We start from the raw sequence: 25010 nt of genomic DNA, 5'->3' as shown, positions 1-25010 counted from the left end.
GCGTTCCCGAATCCATAAACAGGACGACACTTCGAAACATACCAACTCGACACCCCGCGATCGAGTCCTATCTATGCCCACAACACCGTGACATCTTCCCCAACCGATGTGCAAGCTTCCTGGCTCATAAGATCTCCTCAATCCTGGCCGCGGGCCAGTGCCGTACCCGATGTCGTCGCCGTCTCGGACCGCTCGGGGCGCCAGCTCACACCCCCCTATGGCACCCTCCGCCAGCCAACCCGGGACCACCGACGGCGAGAGTGCCGGCGTGACAATCAGGCCTATGAGACGTATGCGTCCTGTGCTCAGCAGCTCAACAACCCCAGCTAACCGTGCGTGTGCTCCCAACAGTGAAAGTCCTCTACACCTTCGACGACCAGAATAAGACGAATTGCCTGGCGAGATGGCCGCATGTGTTACAGATCCAGGCTGTGGCTATGGACGAGAACGCCACCATCGGCGTCATCGAGCTGAAAACCTGCATCCAAGCTATCGTCCAATGCTCCCCCGAGCTGGTCGCCAAGCTGGGTCAAGATTACACTGTGTACGCCTACGACTACTCCGAGTACGACAACCCGCTCGTCGGCCAAGGAATGCTCTCCTGGGCCCTCGCCGCCTCCTCACCCACCCCCGAAGCACCAGCCAGCCAATCGCGCCAGCTCATCACCGGCCGCGTGTGCAAGAACATCCAGGGGCTGTTCTCGAACGGCGTAGCGGAGACGCTGGAGGTGAAGTTACGTCTTGTTCCCGTGCCGACGGTGCTGCAGAGCGAGTATGTGAGGAGCATGGAGACGTATAGGGAGATTAGCAAGGCGATGCCGGTGGGGTTCGATCATGGCGAGTGGTTGGCGTTTTTGCAGTCCAATCCGGGTGTGGGACAAATGGCGAATAGGGTGAATACCCCGGTGCCGATGCCGAGTCAGAGGAGTGGGATTAGTATGGAGGTTGTGAATCAGCTGCTCAGTCCATCGTTGCAGCAGACTTCGGTGGATCCGTTTAATGTCCCAATGAATACGGAGGTGGTGGGGAGTGCTAGTCGGCCGCCGAGTCCGAGGGAGAAGGCGCCTTCAAGGCCGGCTTCGCAGGCGTCGGTGAAGAGGCCAAGGAAACCTCGTGCGCCGTCGAAGCCGCTTGTTGGTGGGAATACGTCGGGTTATGAGGATGGGACTGATGGCGAGGAGGCGCCTACGACGAAGAAACGCGCTAAGATCACGCAGACCAACTGGAATAGTAAATCCTCTTTCGGCACTGGAACGGACTCACTCCGCGTCGCTGCTAGCACGGCGGGATCCCTCCGACTATTTAGACCTATTGCTATAGCACCTGCTCCAGGTGGCGCTGCTGGCTCTCATCTTCAGGAGATGCCTAGAGCACCGACTCCTGTCCCGCAACTTCCTTCTCTGAAGGCCAATAGGTCGCGTGCCACGTCTCAGAGCATGCTCCGCCGCAACTCTATTGTCTCCCAGTTCGGCGAGCAACGTCGGCAGTATAACTCTCCCTACCCTCCCTCCGACACCGGTCACGACCCCCAAGACCACATCCGCCTTTCCATCGAATCCGCCATGACCTCCCCCGAAAAAGAAGACAGCCCCGTCGACACACCCCCAGACATCAACTCCTCCCCCCCCGTGCTCCGCCGCACCGCCTCCGCCCGCTCCAGCCCACACGCGCCATCAAGCCCGATCCTACCACCCATGCCGCGGACAGACTCGGGGTTTATGAGCGGAGACATCAGTGAGTTATTCGAAGACAACGAGGAAGGACAACCCGCTGAGGAGGACCCCGTCATCGCAGCCAACAAGTACACGCGTCGTCGCGCCACCAAGCCCGCCGCGCCGCGCGCAGAGAAAGTCCACCATGGCTTCGCGATCGAGGAGGTCACGCCGGGGCCGCCGGAACTGCTGCCTACGAAAATGCTGCCGCGTGCGGAGGCGAAGCAGAAGGCAGAGCCGAAACCGAAGACGAAACGCACGCTGGCGAGGAGTAAGAGTATGATGTCGGAGGATGGGTTGGCGAATGGGGGGAGGAGGGGGAGCGCGGCGTCGTTTGCGCCGCCTAGGCCGGGGTCGGCGATGGCGCTGATGCCGATTACTGCTATCCCTGAGGCTAATCAGAGCGTGGAGCAGAGTCAGACGGAGATTGCGCCGCCGAGTTTGCAGATGAATAACGCGCCGCAGAATAATTCGTTTTCACGCCCCCCGTCGAGGTCTATGAGCCGAACCGCATCACTGGGATCCTTAACCCTACCTGCCGTCGCCGCGAGCGAACCAGCCCTTCCACCTAGCAACCTCCAACACGCACACACCTGGTCCGACGCCCCTCACCCCGCCACTGAAGCCCCCACCCAAATGGACGACGGCACAGTCGCAGAGCCGTACTCCAAACGCAGCGCGATGGGCAAAAAACAAACTATCCGCCTCCGCCTCGAAGACGCTATCTCGCGCGGCGAAATGCCCCCCTTCTGCAGCAACTGCGGCGCCATCGAGACGCCCGCCTGGCGCAAGGCGTGGGCCCAGGAATGTAAGGGTGATCCGGGGTACCATGAGTATTCTGATGAGGCGGGCAGGGTGACGGCGATTGAGATTGTGGAGAGGGATGAGAGCGGGAAGCCGGTGGCGTATCGATTGATTAAGAAGTCGCTTGCTGCGGCGGATGATAAGGCGGCGTTTACGGAGATCTTGATGTGCAATCCGTGTGGCATCTGGATGTCGAAGTATAAATCCCAGCGTCCTGAGGATCGATGGGGGAAAGACCCGAATCAGAATGCTGGCGAGAGGAAGAAGAGGGGGGGTTCGAAACCGAGGAAGTCGGTGGCGGGACAGGCGCCGTTGCCTACGTCTGAAGCGCATTTTTACTCTGACGCCCCTGCACCGCCTGATAACTACCTCTCTACTACCGCCCCGCAGCAGGACCTCCACGTCGCAGCAGCAACGATAACGCAGTCCCGCTTCGCCCAACGCGGCGGCAGCGTGCAACCACCCAAGAACACAACATCCCTAAAAGACACCGCCGCCGCTTCCCTTCGCCGCGCCATCCAATCCAGTCCCGCGCGCTGGATGGGTACATCACGGCACACCCCCATCGAGGTCGAAGACGAGCTCGGCGCCACCCGCCGCCTCCTCTTTCCCTCCCCACGCAAAGACGACTCCCCGAAATCCCTAGGCGACGACTTACCACCCGGCTTTTCTGCTGATTTCGCGGCCCCGCCGCCGCCACCGACGAATTGTAATAAGGAGAACCACCCCCCGCAACCGAATCCGCTGGATGATGATGATGACCTCGCTGCGCTGTTTGGGGAAGATCCGTTGAGGACGTCGAGACCTACTACGCCGAACCGTTTACCCCCTTCGAATCCTTTTAAAACACCTACACGCCCGACGCCATCGCATAGACCGATAACGCGCTCCATTTCCAGATCGGCGAAATCGGCACGCTCGAGAAGGGGGGATATGTTACCGCAACGCACACCTACGCGCTCCACACCCGCTACACGCCGCAGTCCACGCCATCGCACGGGTGTGCAAGAAAGTCCCTTCACAGCGACACTAAACCGCCTCCTCAGCGAGACCGGGGAAGACAGCCACGCCACCCACGGAGGCTACGACACCGGGCGCTCCCCCTCGCGCAACCTAGATCTCGGGCTCGATTTCTCCGCCCTCCCTGACCTCGCACACCCGTCTGATCTGCACAGCGACGCTCTTCTCTTCGCCGGCGCCGGATTCGGCCACGGTGGTGGTTTCGGCGGCGGTGGCGGTGGAGGAGGAGGGGATTTCTTCTCCACCGACGCGGCGCCGATGCCGAGCAGTCCGCCTAGAATGTTTGAGTTGTATGAGGATCCGTTGGGCATGGAGATGGGGAGTTTGGAGGCGATGGAGGAGGCGATGTGGAGGGAGTTTGGGGGGGATGGGTTGGGGCAGGGGTTTGGGGGGGGAGGAGGTGGGGTAGGCGGGTTGGTGGTTGATGGGGGGGGGAGGGCGAGTTTTAGTATGGGTGTGGATACGGGGGAGGGGATGGGGGAGATGGGTGGGGTGGCGATTAAAGTTGAGGATGGGGAGGGGGTGCAGGCGGTTTGAGTAGGGGAAGGGTGTTTGGGTAACTGTGGGAGTGATTTGTATAGCGCTGTAGACAGCATTGAGCGAGTGGCTTATTTAGCTATTGTGGAGCGATTGAATTGAGAATACCCTCTTCACACACATCTGTGACTTTCACAGATATAACTTGTTCGTTGGTTAAGATACTGATCTATCTCACCACTCTCGCAATCCTAGATAGTGATAACCTCTCCATGCCTCTCTCTCTACAAGTAGTGCGATGGAGACGGCGGGAAAGAAACTGGTGCAGGGCTACTAAACATACCGCGATCCATCGCAGGGCCTAGGAGGAAAGAAACTGGTGTAGGACCAGAGAAGACACAGGGGCCCATCGCAGGGCCTGGGAATAAAGAAGCTGGTGTAGAACTAGAGAAGATACCGCGACTCATCGCAGGGTAGCATTTCAGACATTTTTCATAAATTGCTTCTATTAACAATACACCTCCCACTATTATTCAGTGAGCCTTCTGGTTTAAATCCCTAAACTCCCCCCTTAGACTCTCAATCCCATCCCTCTTCACATCATTAACCAACTCCAACACCTTCGGAGCAATACTCTTAGCCTCAAACCCAAAGTATTTATACGCATCCTGCCCCGGCAGCGAATGCCCAAACGAATGCATAGATATCCCCGCTTCAGCATACCGCTCCCACCCAAGCGGCGAATACGCTTCAATCACCACGCGCGGCGCCTTAGAGCGATACTGCAGCACCTCCCTCTTATACTCGACAGGCTGCATCTCAAACAGCCTCTGACACGGGAAGCTAACAATGCGGACCTTAACGCCGTGTTCCGACTCAAGAAGCTTCGCCGTATCGACCGCAAAGCACATTTCAGACCCGACGCCAATGAGCGTCACATCCGCGTCGTCCTGCTCCTTAAACACGTAGGCGCCCTTTTGAACACCTTCGCGTGAGGAGTAGGCAGGGTACTGGGTGAGGTTTTGGCGGGAGAGGGAGATGATTGAGGGACTGGATTTGGCGTTGAGGGCGGAGATGAAGGCGCCGGCTGTCTCTTCGGAATCGCAGGGTCGGATGTAAAGGAGGTTGGGCATGGAGCGGTAGAGAGAGGCTAGTTCGATGGGTTGGTGGGTGGGACCGTCTTCGCCGGTGCCGATGGAGTCGTGGGTTGCGATGTGGATTTGCTGGAGGCCTTGGAGGGCTCCCATGCGGATGCCTGGGGCTGCGTACTAGAGAAATTTGTGTTAGCGGTGAAGACGGACGGAGTTTGTGTAGTGTAGCTTACAATGTAGAACATGAAGAAGGTGGATGTGATTGGGAGGATTGTTCCTTTGTTGAAAGCAGCGAGACCGTTTGATATAGACGCCATTGCATGTTCCCGGATACCCCAGTGGATATACCGACCGGTGTAGTCGCCATTTATTCCACAAGTGGTTTTTAGATCAGGCTACGGGGATGTTAGAAAGAGTGCCAGTCAAGCGTGGTCAAATTCTTACATGTTGGAAGTCAACCTTGTCTTTCCAGGTCATGTTTACTGAGGGTGATAAGTCGGCTGTGCCCACCATGAAGTTCTTCAAATGTTGTGCGAGAGGGTTGCACACGAGTCCGGCCGACTTTCTCGAAGCAGTCGGGGTGGTGGGAAAATCGGCTTTTGCTGGTATATATTTTGACCAATCGTTCGTCATCTCACCAGCAATCCTGAGCTTGAATTCGGAGTGAAGATCTGGGAACTCCTCAGAGTAGTCCGAAAGCAAAGTAGCCCACTCATTTTCAAGCTTCTGCCCTCTGGATTTGATATCTTGGAAGAATTCGTATACTTCTTCAGTAATATTAAAATGCTTTGTGTCATCCATACCGAATTTGCGCTTGATGTTTGCAACATCCTCAGGTCCAAAAGCCGCGCCGTGAGCCTTTGCATCTCCTGCCGATTTACTACCAATTCCTATTGTTGTGCGAATGTTAATGAATGTAGGCTTATCGTTGCTCTCTCTTGCTGCGACTAAAGCATTGACGATGCTTCGGATATCATAATTGCCGTTCTCCACATCAATGACGGTCCAGCCGCACGCAACCATCTTTGCGTTGACGTCCTCGTTATTACACAAATCGACAGAACCATCGCAAGTAACCTGGTTATTATCGTACATGACGCAGAGATTGTTCAGTTTCCAATGGCCTGCGAGGGAAATTGCTTCGAGCGCTACGCCTTCCTGAAGACATGCGTCTCCAATCATACACCATGTCATGTTGTTGACAAGTGGATAGTTGGGTTTGTTGTAAGTGGCGGCAAGGTGTTTGGACGCCATAGCCATGCCAACGGCGTTTGCGATCCCCTGTCCTAGTGGTCCTGTGGTAACTTCGATGCCCTCATGTTCGATCTCTGGGTGCCCAGGGCAAATGGAGTCTGTTCGCGAGGAATGATACGACCGTAGCTGGTCAAGTGTCATATTCTTGTATCCTACCAAATGCATGAATGCGTATTGGAACAGGCAAGTATGACCTTGTAAGAGAGTTAGCCATTGCTTCCTGAGATACGGATTTTCAAGGCTTACCATTTGACAAGACAAAGCGGTCCCGGTTGAAGTAGAGCGGGTTCGTAGGAGAATACTTCATAACATACTTCCATAATGCGACTCCAATTGCTGCCATTCCCATTGCGCCGCTGAAAACCCATCAACATCATGTTCATTCAAGAATCGAATAAAAAGCTTACCCGGGATGGCCTCCCTTGAATTGCTCACACAGATCCGCAATGAGGCAGCGGAACGTCCGCAGCACAATATCATGCTGCTGGTCTCCATCGAGCTTCAACTCAGCCTTTGTCAACATCTTCGAAGAAACCTCTGGGGCGTTATTAACAACAGCCGATGGAGCCATGGTGATAGGAAAAAGTGTAATAGAGAAGTAGAAAACGAAAGCACGCAAAGGTTGAAGGTTGATATAGCCTTTTCAGGGCAGAATCTAATAATTTGTATATCAAATCTTGCCCGCAACCTTGGTACTCTAACTTACTTTTGCTCTGACTTACCATAACGCAAGATCAAGATGCTGCCGCGTAGAGCGAGTAATATTACCTATTTGGTACAATCATAATTGTTTAGACTGCGATTCGTGGAGTTGTATAGAACTTGGCGTTGGGTGGCGCTATCCTAAAATGGAATATATACACGCAGCCTGGCAATTTCCCCGCACTGTCCGAGGATCTGCCGACAGACACGGCCGAATTCACAATCTTTCCCATCTACTCGAATCATTCCTATCCGCTGACAGTTTTTTGAGTGTCACGATCCACTGGTATTGGTCTAGATGTTATTGAAGTTCGGTTGCTGAAGTCGGCCAGAGATAGGAGATGCGGGAGCTGTCTGAAGGCGCACCATTCAACCAACCCCATCGTCCAGGAAAGTGAATCCCCTGCCGTCTCTATATTTTCTTTCGAACGCCTTTTTTCTTTCCCAAGTGATTATATGTTCTGGCCACATAATAACCATAATCAGTAATTTTAGCCGTAGTCTGGGCCTCGCCCATAGTATGTTTTCAAGACTATGCCATCGACTGGGCACAATGTAGAAGAAGGCCTTGAAAGAACTCCATCGTGGTGTCGGAATCATTGGCAACACCTTGGACCTTAGGATCTGCAAGCTTTTTCTACAATCCAAGAATTATTATCCAGTGTCGATCGATTATGACTCTAGGAAAGCACTTCGTAAATGCGGTGGAGGATCCTGTCGGCCAGGCTCTGAAGAGCTTCTTGCGCCAGGACAGATCTCTCAGATTAATAGAATCGCAGAGAGGTAAGATGCATCGAAAGGCTAGAAGGCTCGCCTGTCGTCAGCGAATACTAATTTGGTATCAGTCCTTTATCATCAACAAAACCAACAGAAAGTCTTGTTGCTATCTGGTGGCGGGTCTGGACATGAGCCAGCTCACGCAGGTTACTTAGGAGGTGGAATGCTTGACGTTTGCGTTTCAGGTGACATATTCGCATCTCCATCGGCTTCTCAAGTCTTAGCGGGCCTAAAAGCGTTGAAGTCGCCAAAAGGGTAAAGCTGTGAATATCCGAACTGAAATAAACCGCGCGCTGACAAAATCCTGCCTAGGATTCTCATGATCGTCAAGAATTACACGGGAGACAAACTCAACTTCGGTCTTGCTGCTGAAAAAGCAAAATCGGAGGGATTGGAGGTTAATGTCGTATTCGTTGGGGATGATGTTTCGGTGGAGGGCAATGAGCTTGTAGGGCGTCGAGGCCTCGCTGGTGTTGCCTTTGTACATAAGATAGCAGGCGCAATGGCGAGTAGAGGGTACGTTCGTCCGGTCCAAGTTTGTTCAAACGTCTAATGCTAATTTATCCAGTTCATCCCTCGAAGAAGTTACCCAAGTTGCACAATCTGTCTCAGACCGCATGGTTACTGCAGGCGTGAGCCTTGATCGATGCAGTGTACCAAAGCGAGGGAAGCAAGAAAGCCTGCCGTTCAACCTTCTGGAATATGGAATGGGTAATTTTACTCTCTAAAGACATATCATACAGGCAGTTATTAACATCTTACAAGGTATCCATAATGAACCTGGGACGAGGAGGGAAAAGATCCCATCGATGCCATCGACGGTCGCAAATGTGCTTGAGATTCTCAAGATATCAGAGTTGGACAAAGGAAAGCCAATCGCAACCATGATAAACAACCTCGGTGGTTTAAGTATTTTGGAGCTGCACATTATTGCTAACGAGGTCATGGGCCAACTGGAAGCAGTTGGCTTCGACATACGAAGAACGCTCGTGGGTACTTTTGTTTCATCGCTAAATGGACCTGGATTTTCAGTTACCATACTGGAATTAGACCCATTGACAGAATCTCTTCTGAACGACCAGACAACCGCGCCTGCCTGGCCGAACATAACTGGAAGCCCTGCTTTGGGAATCGCAGAAAATACGAACCAGAGACTCGTGAACGATTCTGTCTTAGCAAAGGCATCACCAATTCATATCGAGTACGCGATTCAAGGTAAGAACTTCTCGTCTAAATCTTTCTTAAATTAAAGTACTGACGAATAGAAAGAAGATTTGATAGGCACCGAAATACTCCATACCTTGCTCGGCTTTGTTCTAAAATCTGTCGTGACAGATGAGCCAATGATCACAAGATACGATACTATTGCTGGAGATGGGGATTGTGGAGAGACGCTACTCAAGGGTGTAAAATGTAAGCAAGTCCAAAACTTATAAACTTTCCATTTGCATATTCTGACTTGTTGATATTAGCCGTCTGCGCTGCACTTTTACAGACTTCGTCAGAGGCCCCTATGGACATTGTCTCTATATTCAGGGTAATATCCAACACAATTGAATCATCCATGGGAGGAACCTCGGGCGCCATATATGCAATTTTCTTCAACGCAGTGACTAACCATCTGTCATCACCCTTTGACGGCAGTGACCCCGGATTCTTAAGCATGCGTATTCGACTAGCTCTAAACTCAGGAGTTGCTCAGCTCTGTCGCTATACGTCTGCGAGGAAGGGACATAAGACATTGATGGATGCGTTGATCCCATTTACAGAGGCTTTCGCTAGCGGTAGCAGCCTGGAGGCCGCAGTCATGGAAGCCAGAAACGGGGCCGAAGCGACACGGAAATTAGATGCCGTTTTGGGAAGGGCGAGCTACGTGGGCAAGGAAATATTTGAGGTGGAAGGAGGTATTCCAGATCCAGGTGCGATGGGAGTTGTTAGTGTGCTCCAGGGAATACTAGAGGGCTTGAAAGATGAGCGCATAATCTCTCAATAGGCTGTTTGTTAAAAGCAATCGCTTAAACGGTATAATAAAATAATCAATTAATTACAATGCAAAAATGTTTATGAGGGTTTTAAGTTGGTAATAAATAAAAAGGAAAAATGATAGAATAATGAAGAGTTAAATTTCGTTTCCAGGCAGTCGAATCGTCTAATTGATAATGTAAGTAGCCAGGAATTGTTATTTGAGAGTATATAAACAGAGTTGATAATAATTTTCATAAGTGATTAATAGCAGAGAGCAAATGGAAACAGATATCCACAAGGAACATTTAATTCTAATTTTTATTTCTTATATCAATCGCGGTATATTAAGCTGAAGCGCAGTGCCCTCCGTCTACTCGCAAGTCTGCCCCTGTCATGAAAGAACTCCCATCTGCCAACAGGAACACCGCCGGAGCCTTGAAATCCTCTGGTGTTCCAAGTCTGCCTAATAGAGCGCCTGCCATCCACGTCTTCTCAACTTCTGGCTCAGCGGTGAGGAGTTCGTCAGTCATGGCTGTTCGGATATACTGTTTATTTAATTAGTGGCTTATCCAAAAATGGGGATCGAGATGAGCTTACGCCAGGTGATAGTGTGTTGACCCTTATACCAAACTGACCCCATTCTTGAGCAACCGACCTGCACATCTGTTGAACTGCAGCTTTTGAGGTATTGTAAGCTGTGCAAGTTAAGCCCTTTACAGAAGTTAGCCCTCTTCAATGCAGAGAAATCCTTAGAAGAAAACTGACCCTGTTTGCAACCTGGCCGGACATGGAAGCAATCATGACAATACTCCCCTTTGTGCGCTCCGCCATGAAAATCCTGGCCGAATGCTTGATGGTCAAGAATGTTCCAGTGACATTCACATCCATAATTCTCCTGAAGCTATCAGCTGGGTAATCAACAGCGGGGATCTTCTGCTGGATCCCTGCACAGGCAATTGTCCCCCCCAACGGCGCTCCATTGCGAGTGCCTTCTGCGGCAATCTGATCGAAACATTCCGAGAGCTCTGATTCTGTCGTGATGTCACATTTGTGGTAGGTAGCGCGCAAGTTGGACTTCTTAGCGATAACCTGGAGATCATTCCATTCGGCGCCCGAGGGTGCGGGCAGAATGTCGATGCAAGCTGCGCAGCCACCGGCCTCGAGAACAGCAGCGGCTAGAACTATGCCCAAGCCTCTGCCTCCGCCTGTAATAATGACCGTTTTCCCGCTCAGCGAGAAAAGGGCCGCATTGGCTGGCGTTTGCCTGGATTCTAGGATATGCGCGGGCACCGCCGTATCGGGACTGATGGATATAGAGCCCATTGTGAAGATGTGACGACGAAGAATGGAGTATTGGAAGAGAAGAAAATTGAATATATTTTGGGCAATGATGTTGAAGTTGAGAAGAGATGAAGAAAGGAATTGTGATGTTTAAAATGTGAACGAAGGGCAGCCATTATTAGGTTCAAGTGAGAGTGTGAGAGTGCATAGATACGACCCATCTAGAGTGAACTGCTAGATCCGCTGTATCCACTGACCCGCAAGACTGCAGTTATACGTACATGATTACGCGCTGCGGAACAAACTCCCTCCTCTCCGTGATGTCATGGTAAAGGTTTCGAATAGTGCGATTTTCTTCCCACGCCAGGCGACAAACCACGCGATGAGAAAGAAGTTGTTATTCGGTGCGCGGAGAGTGTCCGAGAGTGGGGATAGGTCGGGATACGATGCGGAGAAATCGGGGTCGATAAATGGCAGGCATTCTAGTCCCTAGGTGCTAGGATGGCCCAGTTGCAAGCGACCCTTTTACTGGTCCAAAGCATGACTGCGTGTAAACTTTCCTTTTCCGGTTACCGCCAACACGACCCCATTTTTCGTCGTCTAAGGAGGGATGCACTCCATTTGGACATCGCTGTAAATGCTAGGATCGGCAACAACTATTCCCATGCGCCTCTATACTGACATGCTATAATGAGTACAAGGTGAAATGTGAAGAATGATGGCTACCCTAGTCGTGCTAGACTGGCCGTACTGGATTCCGGGGCCCCACAGTTACCCCACAGTCATCCCTTAGAAGAATGCTGGTGAGAGTAACAAACTGTATATATCCTGCAACGCTGCCATTTTCAACCTCGTATTGGCATCTCAATCAGCATTAATTACAAACATCTAAAACAAGCCGTTGCTACTATGACGGTCCTTACTGGTCGTCCTCTGTCATGGGCTATCACAGCCACTGCTGGTTGCGGCTTTCTCTTGTATGTCCATAATCACTTTGGCACACACGCTCATATTGCGAATACTGTTACTGACTAGATTTTCAGATTTGGCTATGACCAGGGAGTAATGTCTGGGCTATTGTCAGGAGCCGCTTTTATAAAGCAATTCCCGGAAATTGACACTACTCCAAGCGGTACTGGAAGCTCATCTCTTCAAGGCACAGTCGTTGCTATCTACGAAATCGTATGAGTGCTCTTCTTAAATCTAATGTTGCAGCGGGCTAACATTTTTTGGAGGGTTGTTTCTTTGGAGCAATATTCTGCTTCATGTTTGGTGAACGGTTGGGACGAAGAAACTGTATCATGCTTGGATGTATCGTGCTCAGCATTGGGGCAGCGCTTCAGGCATCCGCATATACCATCCCACACATGATCGTTGGCCGGATTGTTGCAGGACTTGGAAATGGGATGAACACAAGTACGATCCCTGTGTGGCATTCTGAATTGATGCAAGCAAAAAAGCGTGGCAAGGGGGTAATTTATATTTGATCACATCTCGAGAATACTACTGACATATATCTTAGCTGGCAATTGAGTTGGCTATCAACATCTTCGGGGTCATGACTGCTTATTGGGTAGACTACGGATTCAGCTACGTCAGCAGTGGTGCACAATTCCGAGTTCCCCTTGCTCTGCAGATTGTTTTCGCAGTTGTAACCTTTGCTGGCATACTGTTTCTTCCCGAATCCCCCAGATGGGTATGTATTCTACTGCTCTGCTACAATAAGACCAGAGTTTACTGACAAACTTCCCAGCTCATTGCGCACGAAAGACACAGCGAAGCACGCCATATCCTATGGGCATTGGAGATGGACCCAAACTCAATAACTGAATCAGATCCTGCCATCAACAGACAAATTTTGGAAATCCAGAATGCCGTCAACGAAGAAAGAGCGGCTACTGAGGGGCGTAGCAAGACAGCGTTGCTAAAGAACGGACCACAAAAGTTTCGCCACAGAGTTCTTCTTGGTATCGGCGGACAATTCATGCAACAACTGTCTGGCATCAACCTCATCACTTACGTGAGTCAAAGCTATTGTGATCTGGTGTGCCTCTTTTGCTCTTTTACTAACAGGAAATAGTATGCTCCTGTAATCTTCGAAAACTCTGTCAAACTTTCACACAATCTAGCCCTATTACTTGCCGGCTTCAATGGTGAGTAATGGATTTGATCCAATGATAATTTCTGCTCACATATACAGGGGTCGCATACTTTTTCTCGTCATTAATCCCAATATGGATTATAGACCGGTAAGAATTCCCAGTGGTATTAAATTAAAGTGAATACTGACGCTCAATCAGCCTCGGCCGACGAAAGCTCATGCTTTTCGCAGCTGCTGGTCAGTGTGCTTGCATGGCCATACTTGCCGGAACTGTATCTTCGGGTACCAAAGCTGGTGGAGTTGTTGCAATTGTGATGCTGTTTCTATTTAATTTTTTCTTCGCCGTAGGATTACTAGCGATCCCTTGGCTCTGTAAGTTCCTCTATATCTTAATGTTTTGAAACTTGCCTAATAAAATGCAGTGCCGGCCGAGTATGCACCATTGGCAATTCGTACTCGTGCCGCTTCTCTTGCAACTGCTTCAAACTGTAAGTTCTCTTCATATCCGGCTATTCTCCGGCAAATTGAATGTTAATGTTCCATTTTAGGGATTTTTACCTTCCTTGTGGTTGAGATTACTCCCGTGAGCATCAATAGTATTGGATGGAAGACATACATCTACTTCGCAGTCTTCAACTTCTTTTTCATCCCACTGATCTGGTTCTTCTATCCGGAGACCCAGAATCTCTCACTAGAGCAAATCGACAAACTATTCACGGGAGAGAAGGTCATAATTCACTGGCATCCGTCAATGGGTTCTATTGCGGGTGCTGAGCATTCACCCGAGGCCGGATCTACAGATGGAGACAAGATCTCAGAACAAGAGGTATGCCATGACGACCTCAAGGCTTTGTAGTTGGTATGCAAAATTTGGACTAGCTGAAGAAATATTTATAAGATGGACGCCTAACTATATACTATACCTCCATAAAGTCCGAAAGGAGCAAAAATATGACTTTTGCCCATCTCTCAAGAAGCCTACTTCGATTGAGACACTAAAGATTATGTGAGAAGAAAGCAATTAACCTTAATCATGACAACCAACCTTTCATTCCACTTCAGTAGAACGAACGATTGGTTCCGACAATTAGGTAATAGAAGTGGTCGGCAATTAAAGTTGACGACGGGGGCCTCGAGACGTCGAGGTACAAGCCAGGAATCCACTAGACGGAACTAGTCCATAACTGGCACTTTTTGCCGCCAACTCCCAGGCTTCCTGCCGTTCCCCGCCATATGTGAATCTTTATGCGTGAACTAATTTGTTCCGTTGGTCTACCCTAAAAAAAACCCTGGCGAACTCACCTATGGCATATTATTTGCCATGGAGATTATAGAATTGCAGACTCGGCCCGAACCAGTCTCGGAAGGAATTGTGCCACAAGGTGAAAGCTCCGTTCGGAGTCGTCCAAATCAGCCAAGGCGGACAAGAACCGGCTGCGTCAACTGTCGCCGACGACACAAAAAATGTGAGTGATTCTGTGGTAGACGCACAATGAGCCTATTAATCTAGAAATCTAAATCTAAAGTATATTTTTAGGTGATGAAAGAAGACCGAAATGTGACAGTTGTCACCATCGCCGAGAATTGTGTGCATGGGGCACAGATATTAGATTTAAAGCTGTCCATCCAAATAGCCTGGCTATAGAGAACCCGTCTATAAGACATCCTGTTAGTATTAGAAAATACCTCTAGCAATATGGCGTCTGTTAGATCTTAAACCAGCGTATACTTTTCTCAGAGGCTCTTTGCTAACAAGAGACTCAGATACCAGATATTATGCCAGAGATATCAAAAGCCAAACAAAATAATGCGCCTTCAAAAGACCAAGATCAAGATACGCCTCAAAGCAGCGAATACATGGCAAGCACAGATAGAGCTCATTCATCCACCTCACAACACTCCTTCCATAGATCCCCATATAACAACATTTCATTTGCAATATGTGAAGATGGCTATATGCCCATGGACACAATGTCTGATTCGGAACTTACTCCGAATCATGAACATGCAACTATTCATGGCTCAACACCTCAGTCACAGCCAATGTATAGTGATATACAACACAGTAACCTGTCAGAAGCAGACCCTATATTCCACACTGGAGAAGTGGCAGCCGAATTACTTGCGTTGAGGTACACCCGACATCCAGACTCTCAACAAGATCAAGAACCATTGCCCATCAATATCAGACAACCGGAGAATGACAACATGCACCCACAAGCCCGACAGAGGATTTTCAACGAGCCGATTTTTGACAACCAGCTCTTTGATTCATCTCAAGGCATTTTTCTTCCTGGTTCAGCGTACCGGGAATTACATACTACCCTTCGCAATCACATAATACATACAGCAAGATCAAACGCTGCCACTAGGTCTGGAACTCCGGAATCTCAGCCAAACCCAGGACCATTCTCACAGGAAACGGTACGACCGCAGGGAGATGGTCTACCCAACGATAATTGCTTGTCGTATTCCGAAACTCATAAGCCACCTGAACTTACGCCCAATCGCGAGTATATATTATGGAAAAACTACATTGATGAATTGGCCCCATGGGTAGGTCCGCGATTATTAAATCCGATTTGTTTTGTTCTTTATCCGCTATCATTATTAATAGAGACAATATACTCTGTTTGCTAACTCTGCTCAGCTTGACAAGTTCGACAATCAGCGCCATTTTGAGTTCAAACTCCCGATAATGGCAAAATCATCACCACAGCTTAAATATTCAATATTGGCATTGTCAGCTCGACAATTGGAAAGAAAAAACCCCTTATTGCCCTCATCGGAGAGCCTTGCTTTATATCAGGAGGCAATACACCTCCTGTTACCAGAGCTTCACACCAGAAATACAGAAGTTATGGCTTCTTGTGTAATTCTATGCGTTTTAGAGATGATGAGCTGTAGGTAACTGTTGACCTAAAATGATGCTGTGACTAATAATACAAGGTTCTCCAAAGGAATGGAGGCGGCACTTAGATGGTTGTGCAAATTTGATAGAAGCCATTCGTATCCATGGCTTTGTGGGTGAGGTTGAGCAGGCTCTTTTCTGGTGCTTTGCTAGAATGGGTATGTATTTCGCGGCTCTAATTCAGTCTAATAAGTTACTAACTACTCTAATTACAGATGTCTGTGGGGGTCTAATCTCACAAGAAGAAACTCTTATTCCTCTTAACCGTTGGACTTCCGGTAGAGATGCATGGGAAGATCACAACCTCTTCCGCAACCCATCGAACACTTTTGATGTTTGGGCAAATTATTCAGTCTTCATTTGCGCCAGCGTTCTGCACTTGTTAAATTCTAACAGGACCAGCCACTTTGATATATCACGCCCGCAAAACCAACAAGATGGCTATGCTCTACGATGGCAAAAGTTGTATGATATCCTACAAAGTTGGTATACTGACAGACCCGAAGAAATGAAGCCTCTTCTAGCCATTCCAGTAGTAGCAGAAGACTTCCAAAACCCATTTCCGACAGTCTTGTATGGGAACGGCTCAGCAAGTATGTGAAATCAAAGACTCGATTTTTATAATCTAATATCTGGCAGTCTCTGGAAATCAATTATACCACACCTCAACACTAATGATGCTTCAAGTAAAACCGAAAGGTATAAACCTTGGGAAACAGTCGGTAAGTTCATTCAGTCTATATTAAGTCCAACTCTTTCATTTATACCAGTCGCTAATTATACGGTGTGGTTCTTTCTAGCGTTCAATCCTCTGGCACGCACGGCAGATCTGTGCTATTTCGGAGTCAAATACACACCACGGCTCCTGGACGAACTCTGTGCAACCTCTGTGGATAGCTGGAAAAGTAATGAGCCATCCAAGCGAGCATTCTGCGATTTTGAGAATCCTGGAACGGATTGAGAAGGAGACAGGCTGGGATACAAAGTGGAGGGTTGACGATCTCAAAGAATACTGGGGAGACTTAGATGACTGACTCGCAATGGTGGAACCCTATCAATCTGTATTATTATTAATGATACTTATTAACAAAACTCTCACTTTGCGCGACACTGTCTCCCGAACCCGTCTGATAGCTATGCACAATTTCAGTATAATTATCTAATAATAACCTAATCACCATGACACGCAGATCGATGCTCCGGCTACTTCATGAGAAAGACCATTCATCCTAACTATTCTGCGTCCTGAGGGAATAACGCTCCGTTTGTATACCGAATGTCATCCATAATCTCCATAACTCTGATTGTCTCAGCCCACGGCATGACCGCATTTTCCGTCCTCCCCGCTTGGATATCCATGGCAACAGCATCCGCCTCGTAATAATATCCCGCGCCCGGCTTCTCAAACTCAAATACCTTCTCCTTTTCATCTTTATTATTTGGGACGTACTTAAACCTCGATGGGATTGAAGTTCCGGGGCCCTCAACAAAGATGGTTCCTTTGCTGCCTTCAATTCGTGCGAATGTTTCATCGGACTTTACACTCATGGTGGAAGTGAGGATTCCTTGCCTCCCTGTCGAAGGGTACAACAGTAGAAATGATGAAGTCATATCAACACCCTCTTCGAGACTCAGTAGGGACACGACCTTTGGCTTCTCCGCCTTGTCCGCAATATTTCGATCCAAGCATAGCAGTCCCCATGTTAAGCTATAAATACCAACATCGAGCAAAGACCCAGCCCCCAGCGCTTTGTTCTTCAAACGGGATTCGGGCCCTAAAGATTTGACATCCATGTTGAGGCCAAAGTCCGCAAATACCCGTAGAATATCACCAATGATCTTCTCATCATGCAGCAGCCGTTGTAAGGTCTGCATAAGCGGAAAGAAACGCGTCCACATAGCCTCCATAATAAAGACGCCTTTGGCCTTTGCCGCAGCAAATACCTCGCGTGCCTCTCGTGCGTTCAACGTGAAAGCCTTCTCGCATAAGATATGCTTCCCATGTTGGATGGCTTCGAGACAATTATCCTTATGGAATGCGTGAGGAGTTCCGATATAAATGAGGTCGACTTTTGGATCAGCGTAACACTCGGCATAAGAGCCATAGACTGTAGGCGATAGATGCGGAATCGTGGACTTAGCAAACGCTTGGCCTTTGGAAAGGGAAGAGCAGCCAATGGCTTGGATTACATGCACAGCTTTTGCGTCGGGGCGTTCGAGAATCAAGTCCTTGACAACCTCAGTTGAGATCCAGCCCGTACCAATTATCCCCCAGCGAATGGTTGGGACGGAAGTCATTGTGGCATGTAGTATTGAAATAATTGAAATATGGAAAATAGATGGGTTGTGAGAACACACACATAAACAGAGTCGAAGTATTAAAGCGAGAAGGAGTCTTATTTTATTCAGCCTCGCTGTCAATTTATCCGCCGTACCCGGTGGGGAGTGTCGAAGTTGGAAGTTGAGCTGGCAGTACTCATCGGGGATTATGCTCCATATTCCCCGTTCTAGCGCCTGTGGGCTACGTGCGGGGTTCGTCCATGGCCAATACCCCGCACCTCAGGGCTTGTTGTGATTCATTCAAGTTAAGTCCCGATATTCTGCGCTCGGTGTGAGTCATGATCATCAGAGGTTTCGAGCTTTAGGAGAGTCTCTGGAGCAAGAATGAGGTTTCCCACCCCAAATAGTAGGGGTGAGTATGGCAGCTATGGCAGGGCCGCGGGCGGCTGCCTTAGACCCTCAAGCCATCAGGTTGAGACCACTTCAAGATTAAGCCTCCACTCCCAAGATTTCGAACAACCACATATATTATCCGTTGCCGATTCCTCTCCTATTCCTTGGCATCTTTCTCATCAACTTGTCACGGCAATCGTCAGTATGGCAGAAAAGGCAACTCGATGTGGAAGATGTCATATCACAGCTTAAGCTTGGACGGAAAGATGAAATTACTTGTAGGTATGAATCTCCATATATTTCGACGGGTCTAGTACTTTTACTAGTTCAAGTATGCAGGCATTGACTGGGCAAATTAGTAAAGGTGGTGATTGCGGATTGGCTTCATTCTCAAAATAACTCCCAAGAATTCCAACAGGCCGTGAAAACGTTCATGCCCATGGCACTGCAACACCCTTGTTGTGTGACTCCCTTGCAAGCTCAATAATACGCAGCACATCTCTCGATTGCTTTGGCTTGACTTCTAAATCGCCCTTTCCATTGATGGCATCTGCAACATTCTCGTATATTCCTAGCCATCGACCTGTAATCGTAGGATACCTACCAGTATACTTGTTTGTCTCCTTGTCAAGTGTCTGGACCTGACTATCGAAACTGTCATATGTCGTGAGAATGCCTTGGAATTGCTCTGGCTCGGAACCAAAACCTTCGTCGAGAGGTTTTGCTCCCAGAGCAATCTGCTCTTCTTGTGGGCACGTACTCCGATTCTGAAACTTAATAAAGGAGCCTTTAGTGCCGCGCACGAGAAATTTAAGCTGCTGCGCCATTGGTGTTACCACAGATGTCTTCACTGTTACAAGTAGCTCCTTCTGTGGTCCGTCGTACTGCATGACTATGGTGAAGGAGTCCTCTACTTCGCTCTCCATGCCGCGCTGGACGCGGAAGAAACCTGTGACTGATTTGGGCAGGCCAAATAAGACCAATGCCTGATCAATGCTGTGCGTTCCTACAAATACGTTTGTCAAGACCATCTTCATAGCGAAACGCTAATTTAAAGGCGCTGCAATCTCACTCACCTAGCCCATACGCCATCCCAGCTCCAGGCGTATACTTCGCAGGGAATTGAGAAATCCATGATGGCGACTCGAAGTCGTAGTGAATCTCTGCTTCCTTGATATCCCCTAATGCGTCTTCTTTAATAAGCTTCCGCAACGTTTGAAAGCCACCATCCTAATCAAAAATAAGTGAGTCTCTAAAAACAAATGCGGAGAAGACTTAATCATACCCATCTTCTGTTTTGATAGCAGGTAAGAAGTAATGATTTCTTCTCAGCAAGGGCTATGATCTTGTCTGCTTCCTCGGCTGACTCTGCAAAAGGCTTATCAATTATGACTGGTGGTTACATTAGCTCATCGCATGCGGGTTAAATGTAGTCGCTGTACCGTGCTTTCCGGCCGTCAGCGCCATCTCCCCAAACAAGGCATGCGTATCAGTCTGCGTAGCTACTACGACAAAAGCGATTTCTGAATCGGCGAAGAAGTCGTCTGCAGATCTATAGTGCTTGATTCCTGGAAAATCGACAGTGCAATGGGAACCCTTAGGAGATAACTCAGGATTGGCTGGGGCCTCCGCTCTCTGCAAAATAGCGATTATTTCGTAGTCAGGAATGGCGGAAATGAAAGGGATATGGAAGTTCTTGGCTGCAAAACCGTAGCCCACGATTCCGACTTTGATGGGCGCCATAGCCGGTTAACTTTAGTCAAGACAAGGGACGTAAGTAGTAAATCGAAGGAAAACGCAAGATAAGTTGAATCTGTGGCAGATGAAACGAAAAGAACATCTCGGTACGTCTTTATAAAAAAAGCATAGCGGGGGTTGATTATGGTGCTCCGATACTCCGCAGCTTCTTTCCTAGTAGTGTCACGCGTAGTACCATTAGGCTAAATAAAGGCCCAAATGGATTAGTAATTATATTTATAGATTAATCTCGATCTCGACCCATGTTTTTTACATCTTAGACCTTCCGATACCCCTGTATTTTCTACACGTTGAGATTTCGGCAATTTCGATGTTATTTTCAGGGCATGTGTATAGCTGCCTGATTTCTTTTTTAAGATTGTCGAATAGGCGCGTTAATTAAGAAACGTAGTAGACTAAAGTATTTAACAGAAACTGAGGCTTGAGAAACTGTATTACTTTCAATAGTCGTCCTGGGCCATGGTCGGCAGGATACATAAACGGAAGAGATCAGGGGAAAAGTGTCGAGTTACTTGTAAAACGAATACTATCCTTCCAAAATAGGGTGCTATAATTCAAATTTTAAGAGGAGTGATATAGATTGAAATGTGTCCGATGCTCATTCATTTCCATTACAGCAGGTCTGTATTCAACGATTCTGAACACCCATATTATTAGCATCGGGTATCAAATCAATATGTGAGGTAATCAAATTGCGAGCTTCTTACTTGTTCTGCTACACCCGAAACGTCCTGACCTTAGTAGAATCTAAGCAACGCAGTGCTCGCGGTAATGCACATTGCTCCCCGAAGTGTTTTTTAGGTGGTTATCGGTCTAGTTCTAGCATACCCTTTGATAAAGAGGCCTTAGTCCACCACATTTTATGCCAATCCATTTCCATTCCTGGCCTGTCCATGCATGTCACTCACACAGGTTTGAAGGTGAATCGAACACTTCGAGAAGCAATGTTCATAACCGCGTGCACTATTTCTGTGATCTTCAAGCTTCACTACAAACTATATGGCAGTCATTTGCACCTTGCCTATTCATTTCTTTCTACTACATCCTGTTCCCCATATCCCTTATCACACGCAGTACGGCACATTATCATCACCGATATACTTGCAGCCGCCAGTCCCACAGCATGCTACAAGCTTATACTCGTCGTTGCCGTCAACACATATAGCCTATAACACCGAATCAGCACGTTGAGCCGCGACTATAGTAAGCTCGAGTGACACCAGAGAGTTTTCTATTGATACATACAATTGCAGGACCACCACCGCACCAGTCGGAGCGGTTGTTAGCGCAGTAATATAGACCTCGGATGCAGTATGGAAAGCGGGTTGTAAGGGCGTCAACGAGGAGAGTGGTGGAGGACAGGCAGAGGAGGGTGAAGGAGAATTTCATGGTGAGGGATGACGTGTTGGCTGATGATGGGGTAATAGTTTTGCTTCGTAGATAGGTTGTGGAGTTTGAGAATATGGGGCGAGGAAGCCGTCCGTTTATATCGGAGTTTTGAGCGAATATTGGAATCCGTCGATACTAATCTGAAATCCTTCAATACCACACAGAATCCTTCAATACCACCCTCCCATATCCATTCTATAGATTTGTATGTATATTACATCCTTTGGTACCAATTGGGATTCAGCCTTACGGCGTAGGATTCTCCTACATTAGCCTCGGATGCGAAGGATCTTAAGCGACTAAAGCTGAGGATGGGGGGTGGGAGGAGGTGATGGGCAGGTTGTTTGAGTGGGTGTCCCTGTAGGAGTGGTTTGTATTACGCTGTAGGTATTATTGAGTGGCTTGGCTATGGGTAGCGATTGAACTTAGTATACTCTCTCCGCACCATCTGAGACTTTACTAAGAATAAAGTATCAACCCTTCGTCCTATCCTTCTATTCAGCCACTCTCATGTCCCTACCCCCCCTCATGCGCAGTACCCCGCTCCATTGATCCACTGGCAATTGCCCGTTCCACAACAAGCCGTGACGTGCATTTGTTGCCGGGCATCGCAGACAGTTTATAGAACACGATCAGTACGTGGACAACTGTTTTGTAGCATACTCAGTCGACAGCGGAGGACTGCGCTTGAAAATAATACACGTAAAACTGCTAGACCAGCGCCACATCACTGCAGAATGTCTTTGGCGCAGTAGTAGTCGCTCGGTGTGCAGTCCCCATCGCGAGGGGTTGCTGTGAGGGCGTGGACGAGAGTGCTGCTAAGGGCCACGTTGAGGAGGGCGAAAAGAAACTTCACGTTGGATTGGTGAGGGTGGTGGTTTTAACCTCGTAGTTAAGTGTTCGTTTTCAATATATATATATGTAGAATGGGATAGTAGATGTCCTTGCTTTTTTATAAGGGGTTTTATTTGTGAAAATATTAGAATCCGAGGATACTACTTAGAAACCCCCCAATACGAAGTGAAATTCTTTAATACTGCCATCTTAAAATCCCTTTGAATACTTCTACATATATATTGCATTCTTTTATACGTATCATGAGTCTGGGCGCCGTGTAGGATTCAACCTTGTTGCGTGGGATTCTGCATTAGCCTGGGATGAGGAATCTCCGCGGCACCATCAATCCTCTCGATTTGGTAGCCCCAGTGCTATTAGACGGACAGTTTGACAAGTGACAGCAAGCAGCTAATGGAAGAAGGATCAGCACTGGGGCTTTGGGCAGTTAATTTAATTGATTGAAATATCTATGCTCTAACTGCTAAGTGAGAACTGTTGTCACCAAGGCATCCCATACAAATGAGCTATAGGTCTCGATCCGAATTCCTGAATAGCCCAACAACTTGATACCCATATTCCAAATCGTATGTATAATTTTCAGTCAGCTTAATGTTAGGATACTCATTTGTCGTTTAATTGGAATATACCATACCTCTCTACAAGCAGTGTGGAGCGCCGTTAACGATACCGCATCCCCCAGATCCGCAGCATGCCACAAGGTGGAAATTAAGCCCGAAGCATCGCAGACAACCTATAGATATTATTAGAAGCATAACCTAGCATAATCAATAGAGGGGAGACGTGTGTGAAAATAAGTACAATTGAATCTTGATATCGAGCACACCACCCAAACCCTGAAGTACAGCCATAGCCGCCTGGGGAGCAGGACCTGGGTAGCAAGCTATTGGGGATGGAGACTGATTGGACGAGGACAGCATTTAAAGATAGACTGACGAGGGTGAGGGAGAACGTCATGTTGGTTTCGATGGGAGGTTATACTGGCTATTTTGCTTTTGCGGGCGATGTGGGTTTAAGTGTTGAATTTTAGAAGATCGGGTAGACGAGCCATATATCTTATTTTGCTCTGACATATATTTCAGAGTCCTTACTTGCCGCCTACATGTTGGGTGATCATAGAAGGGTGGTAATTCTGATGGGGGTGGCGTAGATTCTAACCCCTTGCCGCCTTACATACCACTCAGTTAGACCATGATCTAAATGGTGGGTCTATTCTTATGCGAGGCCCTTCTGTATCTATTGGGTATATAGGCATGGTACATGGGAAGCTCTTTGATGGCCGACTAAAGCCCGATTAGCCCTCACTGGGATTTAAGCACCTAGCGGATAGGTAGATAGTTTAATTGAATCTACCGTTATAACTACGTGCCATAAACCGTGCCGATTGTGAAGCTGCTGAAACTACTATGTGAGAACCTCGTAGTCAGTTCGAGTGCCTCATGCAAATCAGTCCTGGGTCTATGTATTCCCGGAATATCCAAATAATTTGATACGCCATTCTATTCCCTTAATATTAGATATCTGTATTTAATCCTTTTGAGCAAAGGTTGGGATACGCACTTTACATGCAGTGCGGCTCGCCATTGACAACCCTGCACCCCCTTTTTTGGTCGCAGCATGCTATGGGGGTATAGTTGTAGCCTGTATCGTCACAAATAACCTGTGGCACATGATTAGCAGTATAATCTAGTACGATTAACAGCAGAGAGCTGTGTGTTAAAATACATGCAATTGCGCCATAATAAGTACCACACTCAAAAACAGGGCTCTGATTGCAGTAATATGTACCTGGAGTACAGCGTTCCCCTAGTAAGCCTGTGGGGACGGCGGCAGCTTGGGCGAGGGTGGCACCAATTGCCACGCTGACGGCGAGGGGAAACTTCATACTAGTCTGGCGAAAAATTAATGAGCTTTTGCTTTTGCTTTTGTAGGTAAGTGTTGGATTTCGGAGAGAAGGGGGAGACAAACCCTCCATTTTATATGCTCTGGCTCATATTTGGCATCCTTACTTGCTGTCTCATGCCCCTTGCCGTCCCAAGGGGTTTCAAGAACGGGAGACCCTTCTAAAATTTGAAATATTTCTGTTCCGGTTGAGAATTTAGACATGCGGCGTGGACACCTGACAGAAGCACGGATAGCACTGGGATTTTAGGCGCTCGTTGGAGTGGTAGATAATTCAATTAAATCTGCTATTGTAACTATCTGCCGCACACTGTGCCTGTCTCGTAAAGCCTCTGTTC

General features: G+C 48.3%; 9 protein-coding genes across 9 annotated transcripts; 4 read left to right on the top strand and 5 right to left on the bottom strand.

Moving 5' to 3' along the window:
• Window positions 1-188: 188 nt before the first annotated feature.
• Window positions 189-4537, top strand: VE01_01892 (uncharacterized protein). Its single transcript, XM_018271407.2, has 2 exons — window positions 189-290; window positions 352-4537. The coding sequence occupies exons 1-2, from the start codon at window positions 218-220 to the stop codon at window positions 4071-4073; spliced, it is 3795 nt and encodes a 1264-aa protein (XP_018133857.1). The 5' UTR covers window positions 189-217; the 3' UTR covers window positions 4074-4537.
• Window positions 4516-7050, bottom strand: VE01_01891 (uncharacterized protein). The gene is made up of 5 exons (XM_018271406.2): window positions 6766-7050; window positions 6605-6714; window positions 5549-6552; window positions 5338-5499; window positions 4516-5281 (listed from the first exon to the last, which is right to left on the bottom strand). The coding sequence occupies exons 1-5, from the start codon at window positions 6927-6929 to the stop codon at window positions 4547-4549; spliced, it is 2175 nt and encodes a 724-aa protein (XP_018133854.1). The 5' UTR covers window positions 6930-7050; the 3' UTR covers window positions 4516-4546.
• Window positions 7051-7275: 225 nt separating this feature from the next.
• Window positions 7276-9905, top strand: VE01_01890 (uncharacterized protein). The gene is made up of 7 exons (XM_018271405.2): window positions 7276-7843; window positions 7906-8092; window positions 8150-8353; window positions 8406-8548; window positions 8603-9052; window positions 9107-9250; window positions 9310-9905. The coding sequence occupies exons 1-7, from the start codon at window positions 7735-7737 to the stop codon at window positions 9828-9830; spliced, it is 1758 nt and encodes a 585-aa protein (XP_018133855.1). The 5' UTR covers window positions 7276-7734; the 3' UTR covers window positions 9831-9905.
• A 221-nt stretch (window positions 9906-10126) lies between these two features.
• Window positions 10127-11546, bottom strand: VE01_01889 (uncharacterized protein). The gene is made up of 3 exons (XM_018271404.2): window positions 10568-11546; window positions 10400-10513; window positions 10127-10347 (listed from the first exon to the last, which is right to left on the bottom strand). Exons 1-3 carry the CDS (start codon window positions 11123-11125, stop codon window positions 10147-10149), a joined length of 873 nt encoding a protein of 290 aa, XP_018133708.1. The 5' UTR covers window positions 11126-11546; the 3' UTR covers window positions 10127-10146.
• A 189-nt stretch (window positions 11547-11735) lies between these two features.
• Window positions 11736-14426, top strand: VE01_01888 (uncharacterized protein). Its single transcript, XM_018271403.2, has 10 exons — window positions 11736-12060; window positions 12127-12265; window positions 12319-12555; window positions 12606-12779; window positions 12837-13103; window positions 13164-13236; window positions 13284-13332; window positions 13384-13556; window positions 13607-13672; window positions 13733-14426. Exons 1-10 carry the CDS (start codon window positions 11993-11995, stop codon window positions 14038-14040), a joined length of 1554 nt encoding a protein of 517 aa, XP_018133707.1. The 5' UTR covers window positions 11736-11992; the 3' UTR covers window positions 14041-14426.
• Window positions 14427-14438: 12 nt separating this feature from the next.
• On the top strand, window positions 14439-17187 carry VE01_10743 (uncharacterized protein). Its single transcript, XM_059464195.1, has 8 exons — window positions 14439-14650; window positions 14722-14852; window positions 14949-15740; window positions 15835-16087; window positions 16134-16253; window positions 16311-16688; window positions 16735-16817; window positions 16896-17187. Exons 1-8 carry the CDS (start codon window positions 14506-14508, stop codon window positions 17127-17129), a joined length of 2136 nt encoding a protein of 711 aa, XP_059320178.1. The 5' UTR covers window positions 14439-14505; the 3' UTR covers window positions 17130-17187.
• VE01_01887 (uncharacterized protein) lies at window positions 17142-19008 on the bottom strand. The gene has a single exon (XM_018271402.2). The coding sequence runs from the start codon at window positions 18391-18393 to the stop codon at window positions 17329-17331; it is 1065 nt and encodes a 354-aa protein (XP_018133710.1). The 5' UTR covers window positions 18394-19008; the 3' UTR covers window positions 17142-17328.
• A 13-nt stretch (window positions 19009-19021) lies between these two features.
• On the bottom strand, window positions 19022-20657 carry VE01_01886 (uncharacterized protein). Its single transcript, XM_018271401.2, has 4 exons — window positions 20211-20657; window positions 20054-20160; window positions 19845-19998; window positions 19022-19774 (listed from the first exon to the last, which is right to left on the bottom strand). Exons 1-4 carry the CDS (start codon window positions 20509-20511, stop codon window positions 19200-19202), a joined length of 1137 nt encoding a protein of 378 aa, XP_018133709.1. The 5' UTR covers window positions 20512-20657; the 3' UTR covers window positions 19022-19199.
• Window positions 20658-21576: 919 nt separating this feature from the next.
• Window positions 21577-21915, bottom strand: VE01_01885 (uncharacterized protein; the record flags this gene model as incomplete). The annotated part of the gene is made up of 2 exons (XM_018271400.2): window positions 21577-21692; window positions 21772-21915. The coding sequence occupies 2 exons, from the start codon at window positions 21913-21915 to the stop codon at window positions 21591-21593; spliced, it is 246 nt and encodes an 81-aa protein (XP_018133712.1). The 3' UTR covers window positions 21577-21590.
• Window positions 21916-25010: the final 3095 nt, after the last annotated feature.

The sequence above is a fragment of the Pseudogymnoascus verrucosus genome (assembly GCF_001662655.1).
Source record: "Pseudogymnoascus verrucosus strain UAMH 10579 unplaced genomic scaffold scaffold_5, whole genome shotgun sequence".
Classification (NCBI taxonomy): domain Eukaryota; kingdom Fungi; phylum Ascomycota; class Leotiomycetes; order Thelebolales; family Thelebolaceae; genus Pseudogymnoascus; species Pseudogymnoascus verrucosus.
Note: the sequence above shows the minus strand (reverse complement) of the source record. Positions and strands in the feature narration are given on the sequence as shown.